Source organism: Carettochelys insculpta, chromosome 28 (genome assembly GCF_033958435.1).
Source record: "Carettochelys insculpta isolate YL-2023 chromosome 28, ASM3395843v1, whole genome shotgun sequence".
Classification (NCBI taxonomy): Eukaryota; Metazoa; Chordata; order Testudines; family Carettochelyidae; genus Carettochelys; species Carettochelys insculpta.
The window spans coordinates 9,038,547-9,052,110 of record NC_134164.1 but is presented as its reverse complement, the minus strand read 5'-3'; the positions used below and the strand labels follow the sequence as shown (position 1 = coordinate 9,052,110).

Genomic DNA, 13,564 nt, shown 5'->3' with positions numbered 1-13,564 from the left:
AGGCTTTGAATATGCAAATGTTTTTCAGTTCTCACATGCAAAGCACAGAAAAGAGATCCTTGTACAAAGCAAACACACACAGACTTTCAGTTCTTACTCCAGCACTTCCTTTAAGTAGCAGTAAATTTGATACAGCCCCAGCTCTAAATTCTGGGAAATGAGCAAATCAAAAATCATGGCTGGGATTGTTGGTTTACTAAGGAGCTCTGAGCGCCTCATAATAATAAACAGCACATTTTTTAATGAAAAAGCCACATACCCATCTACATTTACACTCATTGAAAAACAAAGCCTGTTAATATGTATAAGAACTAAAATATTGATCAGGTGACCCAAAAGTCTTATAAGGAGTACATTATTGGTATTAGTGAGCTGGAAGTAAACATAACCCCTCTATAGTTTCTCATAACTCAGATAGATAGAGCTGCTGATATATTTACATGTACAAAAATGAATTTCTTAAACTTACGCATTAAATTTCAAGCCATAATCAAGGGTGTATTATACCATCCAGGAAAATTCTGTGCGAGTATGGTCTACAATTGAAGAGATTGTTGCTATTAGAATACTCTTAACACATTACAATTAATGGGTATTTGTTGTTAAGTGCAATTTTTAATAAAAATCAGTAACTTCCAGTTGCAAAGTAATGTAGTTTGAAAGAGATAACAATGAAAACAATGCCAAGTATCCTGAAGTTTACAGAAGGCTTCTAGTTTGTGCAGCATCACGCTACCCAAGCATGCAAATCTGATTAAATGAGATTTAGATTCAGTTACACTCCAGAGATGATTCCAGTATAAATCATTCTTTTCTTGCAGATCCATCCTAAAAGCCTAATGCTCTTCTAAATGACATATTTCACTCTTTCTGGTTGCTCTACTGGGTTGTGAATTGGGCTGTTAGTTACTGGGTTAAATGGTTCCCACTTATATATGTTACGAAACTTCTAAGGCATTCAGAACAATTTGGCTTTCTGTGCTCAAGGAAGGCTCAGGACTAAATTAAAAGAAACATTTAGCTGAGAGGTCTTGGGCCTAAGTAGTACAATATTGCCCAACAATATAGCTGACTCTAAGGAGAGGGGGTACATTATCATGAGCTTTAAATTCACTAAATATTGCATGTATCTAATGACTAAGGTTAACATGAAGAAATCTCAAATTTATTTTGAAATAGCCTTTGTGTCGAATAGATGCTAGAATAGTTATTTAGAAATAATTGCTGTGCAGACCTACCCTTAGACTGCTTACACAAGATATATTAACTGTCTGAATGGATTGTCACAAGATACCTTACAGCATACTTTGTCATATCTGTGTATGGCAGGCCTGTAGTTATCTGCTATCCTCTTTGTTTGGTACAGATGTAGATGCAAATAGAGAGCTACCCTTAACACAGCCACCTTCTGCTCACTCGTCAATCACGAGTGGAAGCTGCCCTGGAACACCTGAAATGCGCAGACGCCAAGAAGAGGCCATGCGGAGACTCGCCGCACAGGTACTGGAAGCAATTCTTCATAGCCTTTCCTGGGAATGAGTCCTGTTTAATTGCTAGAAGAGAGGGCAGGGGTCAGACCTTCTAGAGCAGCTTTGTTACCCCAAAAAAGCTATTTCTATTTACAGTGAAATTCCCATTGCATCAAGAGTTTGCCTTGTACTCTGAGTATTAATCTTTTCCAGCCAGCAGACAGCAAGCAAGCATGTCATAATGCAACAGAGTTCCCACAGTAATTGTTCCTCTTTCTTAGAGAATGGAGTGAATTCCAGGTGACATTGCTGAGTGAATGTCCGGTGCTTGCTTTTTTAAGAGATAATTGGTTGGTAGCTTGACCTCTCGGATGAAGATCTAGTAATCAAATTGTTTTGTGTTGTGGGATAGTTGCACCTTTTCGGTCAAAGTTTACATAAAGGGGTCATAACTCTTCAATAAGTGATTTCCAAATCAGTTGCCTGGAAAGGATTGTATATCATATTGCCAGAGGTTGACATCTATCGCCTGAGCTAGATGCAACAAAGGGTCCTGTGGCACCTTATAGAATAACAGAAAAGTTTTGAGCATGAGCTTTCGTGAGCACAGACTCACTTCTGGAAAGGATTATATATCATATTACCAGAGGTTGACATCTATCGCCTGAGCTAGATGCAGCGAAGGGTCCTGTGGCACCTTATAGACTAACAGAAAAGTTTTGAGCATGAGCTTTCGTGAGCACGGACTCACTTCATCAGATGCATCTGATGAAGTGAGTCTGTGCTCATGAAAGCTGGTGGTCAAAACTTTTCTGTTATTCTATAAGGTGCCACAGGACCCTTTGTTGCTGTTACAGATCCAGACTAACACGGCTACCCCTCCAATACTGAGCTAGATGGTATCTCAGATACAGCCCTACTTTGCGGATGACACAAAACTAGGGGGAGAGGTAGATACATTGGCGGGTAGAAGGAGAATCCAGAGGGACCTGGATAAATTGGAGGACTGGGCCAAAAGAAATCTGATGCGGTTCAGTAATGAGAAGTGTAGAGTCCTGCACCTGGGGCAGAAGAATCCCAAGCATTGTAACAGGCTGGGGACCGACTGGCTCAGCAGCAGTACAATGGAAAGGGACCTCGGGGTTTTAGTGGATGAAAGGCTGGATATGAGTAAACAGTCCAAGAAGGCTAACGATATACTAGGGTGCATTATGAGGAGCATTTTGAGAAGATCTAGAGAAGTAATTATTCCTCTTTATTCAGCTCTGGTGAGGCCAAATCTGGAATATTGTGTCCAGTTTTGGTCCCCCTAGTATAAAAAGGATGTAGATTTGCTGGAGCAGGTTCAGCAAAGGGCAACAAAAATGATTAAGGGCCTAGAGCACAAGACCTATGAGGATAGGCTGAGGGATTTGGGCTTGTTTAGTTTACAGAAGAGAAGACTTAGAGGTGATTTAATAGCAGCCTTCAACTTCCTGAAGGGCAGCTCTGAAAAGGAGGGTGAGAAACTGTTCTCATTGGTGTCAGATGGCAGAACAAGGAGTAATGGCCTGAAGTGGAAGAGGAAGAGGTGTCGGTTAGATATTAGGAAAAACTACTTCACCAGGCGGGTGGTGAAGCATTGGAATGTGTTACCTAGAGAGGTGGTGGATTCTCCATCCCTTGAGGTTTTCAAGTCCTGGCTGGACAAGGTCCTGGCTGGGGTGACTTAGTGGGGGTTGATCCTGCTTGAAGTAGGGGGCTGGACTAGATGACCTCCTGAGGTCCCTTCCAGCCCTGTGATTCTGTGATTCTGTGCTTTGGTGTGAAGGTGGTGTAATGCTGCTAAAAACTCTGGGAAGCTTTGCTGCTGCTACACTTTTTAAAAGGTTGCGTATAGTCTGTGCTTTCCTGTTCCCCATTCCTGCACTGGGGATGGAAACGTCCAGCACAGAATTAGCACTAAATGACTGCCAATAGTTAATTTGCTTGGCTTTTCTATCAGGTGTAATCCTGCCTGATATTTGTTTTACATAGCGTCCATATGGCAAGGCAAAGCGCGTGTGATAAATCTTTGTATAAATAAATTAAATATAAATTGAATAAATATTAGAACTTTAGCAAGTGTTCTCCTCTTCCACATATGGCTCTTGGAAAGAAATGCAACTGCCAACTCTGCATTGTTCAGCATACATTAGTCATTATGTTCCTTGTACTTTGTACACATCACACACTGAACGGCCAATAAGTGCGTTATCTCTCCCTAAAATATCTCATTTTTCAAAAGACTTGTTTCACTTCTCAAATAATCCTGCTGGATGCGTATCTGACAAATGGATATATTTTTAGCTCCAATCTGCTCCTTTCCTTTCAAAGAACGTAATTTTAAAAAGCCAAAGTCAAAGGGTATGATGTTGTTTCAGCCAGTGTGGCATATTCTATTTCCTATCCAAAAGCTGTGGCTTTTCTTTTGGCATTTCTGATCAATTAGAGATGAAAGAAAAACAAGTCATGTTTTTTAAGCCAAAAGATCTGACCTGCAGTACCTTGGCCACAGTTCCGTTTGGAAGGTCTTTTAACAGCCAGTTGTCAAATATCTGTTGTTTAGCTGAAATTTTCCCCCAAATATCTTCTAAGTGCCCAGTAAGCAGTAGAAGTGTGAGTAATGTGCTAGATAATATTGACTTCCTGTGGTCCGGCAATTCTCTAGTTCAACACCAGTCAGATCCTGAGGATGCCAGATGAGAGAGGATCAACCTGTATAAGGCAGGGGACATATGCAGCCTCATGTTGTAGCATCTCTGCCAGCTGAACAAGCTATGCAACAGATGCAATCTTATCCTGACTATTGTAAACATAGCTTGATTCCAAAATTATCTGTCACTGGATTCCAAAGCATAGTGTGTCCTCTCTGAGGTGACCAGTGCCTCAGATGATTAGTTGACCTTTATATCTTTGTCAGCAGCCATTCAGGGTGGGGGACGGGCGAAAGCTCATGCTTCATGGAAAACTTTGAAAAAAGTCTTTTAGGAAACAATTCTGGTGTCATGTCAGGGATTGAAATTCTTTTTTCCATTAGGCTCTAATTGAAAAAATCCTGTTTTTATCATATTACAATATATTTCACGTAGACATTGAGTGATGACATCAGTGGTATAATAAACTGCAGCCCTTATCAAAACTAAGGTCTAATAATGAATTAAAGTTTGTAGAAGCTGTTTATTTGGAGTAGCAGGGAAACCGACATCAAGATACACTATGTGTGTGTCACCATCAATGAGTAATTTTTAAAGAAACACAGAAGAGAGATGAGACATTAAATAGCCCTAAGTACTGATGTTCCATCTCTTTGCCAGTGTCAGTTGTGAAGGATGTTGTCAGTATGCAGTGTCAGAACAATAAATAAAAATAACCTGCTCATTATAAATAAAAGAGTAAAGGTTTAAGTAATTGTGGATATAGGCTATAAAAATAGAAAGTGAAAATATGCCATCAGCTTCACTGCTTCCAAATTCCTCCTACAAATTGACTTCTCCCCTGGAGCTCATAGTTTGTGCATATATAATAATAGAAGCAAAAGTTCTATGATTCCCTCCTCTGGGTTTTCCGATGTGTACTGTCTTTTCTATGGCTGTTTTCAAACTGAGCTATTTGGGACAGACTCTGCCTTTACTTCTGGCATTGTACCAATGCTTAGAATATTGTAGGTGTTGAATTAATAGTAAAAGGTATCAGTGAAAGTTCCCTGTAAGCCTATAGTTTTGTTTTGGTTTGGTTTGGTTTGGTTGTTTTTTGTTATTTGTTTGTTTTTTTTTTTGCCATACTATTAGGTGGCAGCTTTTTTCACTGTATTCTGAGAGACTTATTTGAAGTCTTTCATAATTTATAATTCAGTAGTCATCAGGGAGAAGGAATAGCCTTAGAAATAAGATGATTTAGACAACTAGCAAGCAGATCTAATATTTCCCATGGAAAACTGCAGAAGAAAATGAGTTATTGCCTTCTGAGACATTCTTTTCCCTCAGCACTTACACAGAAGTTACCTGAAATTAACCCCACCAATAACAAAGCTGTTATCAGAAGCAAAAATTATCAGAAGCGTTGGACATAATTTTGTTCCCACTGAGCTCTGGCAAGACTCTTGCAGAGGTCTCTGATTCACCAATTCCGTACTTTGATCACAAAATTGAGACTTTGGCACAGGAATAACTTCAGTACCATGGAAAGGTTTCTCCTTTTGGGGTTTACAGTGATTCCCTGAAATAATTAAGGAAAACAAAGACCTAAAGCCAAATGTAAAGAGTATTACAAATATCAAACTATAAAGGTATTTGTTTGGCTCTAAAAACCCTGAAGTGCTTGAATTTTCTTTGAAACGGGCTCACTGAATCCACTTAAGCCTTTGTCATATGGCTGGTTTGTTTTGTTAGAACACAGACTAGCACAGCTACCTCTCTGTTACCACTTAAGCCTTTGCAAGAGGAAACAGTGAGATTGCTACTCTGTAAGGTTCATGGACAAAGATACTGAAAATGTAATGCCACCGTGTACCAGTATTACACCCTCACTAGGAGCATTGCATTCTATTACTCATTAGTTATGGGTGTTTGCGATGTTCGAAAGGGATATTTTAGAAAATGGAGTCCTGGAAGGCTGGCATCCATTCCACAACAGTTAAGATTGGTGTGCTTGATCTGTGGCTTGTCTTCCTTTGGACAGAGATGTAGAGAGTTGAACAGCTCAACTTCTCGTTCCCTTGCTGAGTGCTTGTTATGTATGTAGCAAACTTAACTCCCAACACATTGATTTCTGTGAATTAATTTCCTTATTTTCTTTAAATGTAGCATTAAATGGCTCACCTCCATGTAAATCAGAGCATTGCTACTTCTCTTCTTCCTCTGCCCCTCCAGCTAGCCCAGACTTGGATTGAGAGCCAGTGGTGGCCTCAGGCCCATGAACTTCCCATGATTCTTTGTAGAGCACCTTTCCCATGGTGAACATTGAAAAATTTGTCAGACCCTGAGACCTGACTCTATAATGATGTTCAAAGTGCAGCTTGCTTGCCAGCTTCATTCCTTCACCCACTGCAGTTTTTAAGTGTTGGGGATTTCAGAGAAAGTGGATAAAATAAGCTGTATAGGCATTGCAAAAGGATGGAAGATGGAACTGTCTGCTCAAAATCATGAGATTATCTCAGAAAAAATCAAATTTCCAAAGAGGCATTATTCTTCATCTGCCTTCTGATTTTTAGGCTTTCTGTGGATGCCAGTCCCATGATTGTTTCAGGCTCAAAATGCACCCTTGGATGTACAAATAAACGTGGGAGCCTCCCCATTGGCTACCTGGTGAGGGATTCCATTACTAGTGCCAAGCCCCTGGAGGACAATGGAGCTGTCACTCCATCCCTTTTCATCCTCTGCCCCCTCATTCTCTTGCTCCTTTTGGATCTTTGTTTCCCCACCCATCTTCTGGGTCAGTCCTATTCCCCTTTGTGCTTCACCCAGCATCTTGTTTTCAATGTGTTTTCCACCTCCCCAATCCCTTTCTTCTAGTGTTCTTCCTCCTGCCTATCTGCTTCCTCTTTAGACTTCCTCCTGCCTTCCACGGACCTGAACACACCCAGCAGTTCTGCTTTCTGACTGTTGGTGGAGGAGGGCTCCTCCATCTCTGGTAAATTACATGGGTTTGTGTTTTTCTAATATACACTTATAATGAAAATAAGTTTTTAACAAAGCCACATTTTCCAGTTATTTAAAGTTCTGCCTACTGAAGTGGAGTACTCTTCTAGTAGATCCACTGTGTTGAGCTTATGTATAGTGGACACATCTACAGTTGGTTGAAGCTGATTGCGGTGGAGCCAGCAGAGGTGCTTTTTCAGGATGCATGAAAATCTAGTGGCACGTACCTATTGACTCTCTGTTCTGAAGATTGTTACATAATCTGTTGTCCTCCTCTTCCCCATAGTATCTGAGGGCTTGTCTCTATGGTGCAGCAGTGCTCACTGCAGCGATGGGATTTTTAAAGTGCACTCAAGTGCTGCATGTTAATTGTTCTCTAGTGTGCTTTAACATTGTACTCTTCCAAACCATTTCAATGCTTAATGTGCACTAGGGAACTTTTAGTGCACACCTATAGTTCCACATGGACCAATTAAAGCACAACACATTGGTGTGCTTTAGAAATCTCACCTATGTAGTATTCAGTATTGGACTGTGTAGATGAGCCCCTTTGTGTCATCCTGAAGTTACAGCATGAGAGATAGGGGTTGTGGACTCATGGAGAAAAAGTAGAGTGACAGGCCAGGAAGGCCAGGAGTTCATTATAAAAATAAAATATAAGAGTCCTAGTAATCTAAGATTCTATAAAAATCGTAATAATGTGACATATTTAACATGTTACATGTTTAACATGATTTTTTTCATTATGTTTTTGTTTTAACAGTTAGATGAAATAATGACCCTTTGCAAAACCTTCTGTTAAGGGCATGAAGAGATGTGGTTACCATGCTTAAGTTGTGAGCTAACCATCCTGTCTGTGTAGGGAGTCTGGATTTATAATCCTTTGTCTGCAACATTGATTAGTCGTAGGTATTTTTTCACCTCTTGTTTTGTGAGTATATTTCTTTCCCCTAACTTCCAAGAGGGGCCTCTACCAACAATCTCTCAAAAACCAAACCATCACACTAAAATTATCTGTTTTCCAGAATTTGACAAAAAGTTGCCATGCTGCTTCCCTAGCACCTGATGGGTCTTTGCAAAGGTATGAATAGGATTTGTATGCCCTATGATAGGCTTTTTCAACATATGGTCTGCAGGGGCTAGTGAAAGGTGACATTGAAAATAAAGATTCAGATCCCAGAAGGAATTCCATTTTTCTGACTACCCCCACCTACAGGTCAAAACCTGGAAGCATTGTCATTACCAGAAAAGTCAACAGTTTAATGTCCATTAAATGTCAAATAACATGCTGAGAACATGCAACATTTATAGTTTAATTCTGTTCAGTCAGTTTTCAGTCTAAGACTTCTGTGGTAGGAATCCACAGACCACAGGTTAAAATTCCAAAGGGGACCACAGCTCATCCGAAAACAAAAAAAAAGTTTGAAAACCACTGTCATATGTTGATGTTACCGTATCTTTAGAAAGTTGATCACCTAACTCCAGAAAAGGAAACCAATTATGTCCCCCCTGGCAAAGACCAACCTATCTCTTGTGTACATGTGCACCCCCACATTCTAGCCCTTCATGTCAGCCAAAGGAGACACCACATGTAATTCTGGTTCAGAAACTCCTTTCATTATAGTGTTAATACACTTGACCCACAGCGTTATTGCTGACTTAAGAGGTCCTCCTTCACAATCTCCTAGCCAAAAGTAAGAGTTGTTTATTACTACTGGGGCACCTGAAGAAAATGGGAATATTATCTTCTGATGCAGAGGTGAAAGAGAGAAACAAAATTCACTGCTGCTGAGCTCTGATTCCTTTTAACACTTATGTATTTCAGGAGGCATGTACCAGCAATAAAAACTAGCATTTGTAGAAATAATGAAAGAATCTTCCCTGTAAACAGATTCCCCACATATGCACAGTCACGAAATAATAAAATATAGTGATGCTGATTTCCATTTCCATTACTGAAACTGAAATATTACTTGGCAAATGGCCTTTTGGCAGGTAAATGGATTACCCTGTATTTACTTTCAAGCCATTTTATATGATTGAAAAAGAGAGAAGTCCTGTTAGATACTAAAATGTGATTAAAACACTAGTTTGTAGCCCTGTGCTAAAAGCAAAGATGCACTGGAGGGATTTGAATATTTTTAAGTGTGTCGGGGTGACAGGCCCTCAATATTTAAATCTTTTTGCTATAGAAGAAGACCTAAGACAGAACAGACACCCCATGTTAATGATGGCTCTTTACAAAATTAAACTGACAAATCATGTCTATAGGCATGATGTCAGAGGAATGCTGCCTTGAATAGAAGATGTTACATGTCTCACAAAGTGCCCTAGAACTGCTTAAAATTGGCCCATCCTATTAAATAAAAATATCTTTCAGTTCTGACATTTCTTTATCCTTTCTTTCTCCTTTTCACACTCATCCTCTTGTGAAGTTCATGCAGTCTTTTTCTTCTTTTCTACTTTTACACTTCCTGACCATTGTCTTCTGCCCTTCCTAACTCCCCATCCTCCTTTTTCACTTCTTGTCATCTCCAGGGTGCTCCAGAATCTTCCCTTATGTACATCACTGGTCTCATTTTTCCTGCTCTGTATGTGCCTCCCAAACCTTTCTCTTCTTATTGCTGCATTCATCTCCCTCTCTCAGCTTTTTTCCTTTACTTTTGTTGCCCAATATGCTTGGAATTATCTTCCTGTTTTTGTTTACCAACCACCCTCTCTTTTTTGCCTCACATGCCTCCTTAAATCCCACCTATGCCAGGAAATCTTCCTTCCTTCTTCTAATCTTCTATAATCCCTCCACCATCTCTAGTCTAAACCAAAACCCAAGTCAAGTAAAATGTAATTATTGTGTTATGCTGTTTAGGTCTGATAAAATCAGTGGCTTGACCTTGGAGGTGTAGTGCATATAATATACATACACAGAGCTTGAAAAACCTATTGTTCATAGGGAGAAGTACATTCCTGTTTCTCTTCTCTAGTGATCAGGATAGAAGGACAAAGGCAGAGTCCTGCACTTAGAACAGAAGAATCCCAGGCATCATTACAGACTGGGGAACTGCTGGCTAAATAGCAGTGCAGCAGAAAAGGACCTGGGGATTACAGTGGATGAAAAGTTGGATATGTGTCAACAGTGTGCCCTTGGAGTCAAAAAGGCTAATGGCATATTGGGGTGCATTACGAGGCGCATTTCCAGAAGATTTAGAGAAGTTATTATTCCCCTGTGCTTGGCAATGGTGAGGCCACATCTGGAGTACCCTGTCCAATTCTGGACCCCCCAGTGTAATGTAACCCTTCTTTTAATGCCAGATGCCTGCCAGAAGGGCCGGGTTTAACTCCTGGGGGGTTTCCTATCAAGGGTACAACCAACCGGCTCGAGCCCCCACCCAGTGGCCTGGGACAATTTCACCCCATGTGCTGGGTGCCTATAAGGCGGTTCTCCCCCCATCACAAGCACAGAGTTTGAGATAGAAACAGCTTGTTTAATGATGATAACCTACCCCAAGGTTACAGTGACAGATGCAGTATATCTAAGCAAAGAAGAGACAAACCCCTTTACCAAGACACCCTCCCCATATGCAGTAGAACCAAGTCTCTTGTTGGGGCTCTTGGACCTTTACCCCACACACAGTTACAGGGCATACCTCACGCGGTGCAGTCCTGAACCCAGAGCCCAGATACATCACCCGGGCAGTACTAGCTCTCCACTTGTCTGCAGCATCCCCTTGCTGCCACCTGCTGGCGACTGGCCACTCCTCCTACCGGCCACCCGCCAGTCGCCCTCATCCGCCGCTGTTCCTACCAGCCCCCGCCGGTCGCCATCGTCCACCACTGCTCCTACCGGCCACCTGCTGGTCGCTGTTGTCCACCACTGCTCCTACCAGCCACCTGCCGGTCGCCATCGTCTGCCACTGCTCCTACCGGCCGCCCGTCAGTCCCTGTCATCCACTGCTCCTCCTTACAGCTGCCCGCCGTCATCCGCCGGTCCACCACTCCTCCTACCGGCCACCCACCAGTCTGCTGCTCCTCCTACTGGCCGCCCGCCGTCATCTGCCGCTCCTCCTACCGGCCTCCTGCTGGTTGCCATCATCGCTCCCTTACCAATCACACTGCTAGGGTCCGCCCTGAGGCAGAACCCTGTGATTTCAGCTCTGCATGGCCTCAGCTGCCACTTTGTGATTTCAGCTCTTGATGGCTACGTCTACACGTGAAGCCAACATCGAAGTAGCCTATTTCGATGTGGCGACATCGAAATAGGCTATTTCGATGAATAGCGTCTACACGTCCTCCAGGGCCAGCAACGTCGATGTTCAACTTCGACGTTGCGCAGCCCAACATCGAAATAGGCGCAGTGAGGGAACGTCTACACGCCCAAGTAGCACACATCGAAATAGGGATGCCAGGCACAGCTGCAGACAGGGTCACAGGGCGGACTAGCGCTTCCGGGGCAACAGCTAGCCGCTCCCTTAAAGGGCCCCTCCCAGACACACTCAGCCTGCACAGCACGCAGTCTGAGGAGCCATAGGCACACAGACCCCAGGCGACGCAGGCATGGACCCCCAGCAGCAGCAGCAGCAGCAGCAGCAGCAGCTAGAGGTCCACCCAGCCCTCCCGGCAGGAGCAGGGCTTGCCCTGACCCATGCCATGCGGGAGGCAGCTGAGCACCTCCTTGCCCCAGGGGAGGAGATGCCCCCAGGGCAGCAGGGCTCAACCCCTACCCCTGCAGCACCTCGCCCCACCCCCCGCCTCACACGCCGGCGGCTGTGGAGCTACCCCACCAGCACCGACTGGTGGGAGCGGCTGGTGCTTGGGGAGTGGGACGACGACCACTGGCTCAGGAACTTCAGGATAACCCGGCAGACATTCCTGGAGCTGTGCCAGTGGCTCACCCCCGCACTCAGGCACCAGGACACTGCCATGCGGCGTGCCCTCACAGTGCAGAAACGGGTCGGCATCGCTGTCTGGAAGCTGGCCACTCCAGACAGCTACCGATCCGTGGGCCAGCAGTTTGGTGTCGGCAAGGCCACCGTCGGGGCTGTCTTCATGGAGGTAAGTGAACCCACGGGGGGAGGGCAGGGGAGGGGAGGCCAGGGCAGGGCAGGGCAGGGGGGCCAGAGCAGGGCAGGGCAGGGCAGGGGGGCCAGGGCAGGGCAGGGCAGGGGAGGGGAGGCCAGGGCAGGGCAGGGGAGTGGGGGCCAGAGCAGGGCAGGGTGGGGCCGGAGCAGGGCAGGGCAGGGGGGCCAGAGCAGGGCAGGGCAGGGGAGGGCAGGGCCACGCACACCCTGCTCACCCCTCATTGGGGCTGTCCCATGTGCTTTCTCTGCAGGTTGTGCGTGCCATCAACGCCATGCTCCTGCACAGGCTCGTGAGGCTGGGGGACCCAGATGCCACCATCGCGGCCTTTGCCACCCTGGGCTTCCCCAACTTCTTCGGGGCTCTGGATGGGACTCACATCCCCATCCGCGCCCCGCATCACAGTGGAGGACGATACCTCAATCAAAAGGGCTACCATTCTGTCGTCCTCCAGGCCTTGGTGGACAGCCGGGGACATTTCCAGGACATTTATGTGGGCTGGCCTGGCAGCACCCACGACGCCTGGGTTTTCCGGAACTCGGGCCTGTGCCGCCGGCTGGAGGCGGGGACCTACATCCCCCAGCGGGAGATCCCTCTGGGGGACACCACCATGCCCTTCTGCGTCATCGCAGATGCGGCCTACCCCCTCTGGCCGTGGCTCATGCACCCCTACACGGGCCATCTCTCCGCTAGCCAGGAGCGCTTCAACGAGCGCCTGAACCACGCGCGCCAGGTGGTGGAGCGCTCATTTGGCCGCCTGAAGGGACGCTGGAGATGTCTCCTGACCCGCCTGGATGCGGGCCCCAACAACATCCCCCAGATTGTGGGTGCCTGCTGCGCCCTGCACAATTTGGTCGAGAGCAAGGGGGAGACCTTTTTCCAGGGCTGGGCTGTGGAGGCCACCAGGGCACACGTCCAGCCACCTGCTGTCCCCAGTCGGCAGGTGGACCCCGAGGGGACCCGGGTCCGGGAGGCCCTGCGGGCCCACTTCGATGAACAGGCCGCCGGGTGAACTCTGCCCAGGCCCCCTACTGCCCGCCCCTTCCTCCCCCACACTCCTGCCCCAACGCCCACACCATGGAGCACCCCACCGCCCCTGCCTCCCGCTTGTCCTGGACAAATGACAGCACGCACTTGTGGCTGAACGTAAACTTTTGTTTTTCTTTCCGAAACTTTTTTTTTTTATGTAAATAAATATGTGAACCACAAACAGAAAACTAAGTACAAACGTTCAACAAAAGCAATATTTACAAAAATAAAACAATACAAAAAAACAACTGTCTGCCATAATAAAAAGAAAACCAGGGAGGATAAAAGGGAGAACTATTTACATGGGGGGGACGGGGCAAACGGGGGGGCCGAAAA

At 45.1% G+C, this 13,564-nt stretch overlaps 1 protein-coding gene across 2 annotated transcripts in view; it reads left to right on the top strand.

Annotated features, from left to right (window-relative positions):
• Nucleotides 1–13,564, top strand: part of TANC2 (tetratricopeptide repeat, ankyrin repeat and coiled-coil containing 2) — a 703,794-nt gene that overhangs the window by 584,271 nt on the left and 105,959 nt on the right. For both annotated transcript variants that reach the window (XM_074978796.1, XM_074978797.1), the window contains one exon: nt 1,367–1,500. In XM_074978796.1, the coding sequence (XP_074834897.1) occupies nt 1,367–1,500 (134 nt within the window). The remainder of the gene's footprint in view (nt 1–1,366; nt 1,501–13,564) is intronic.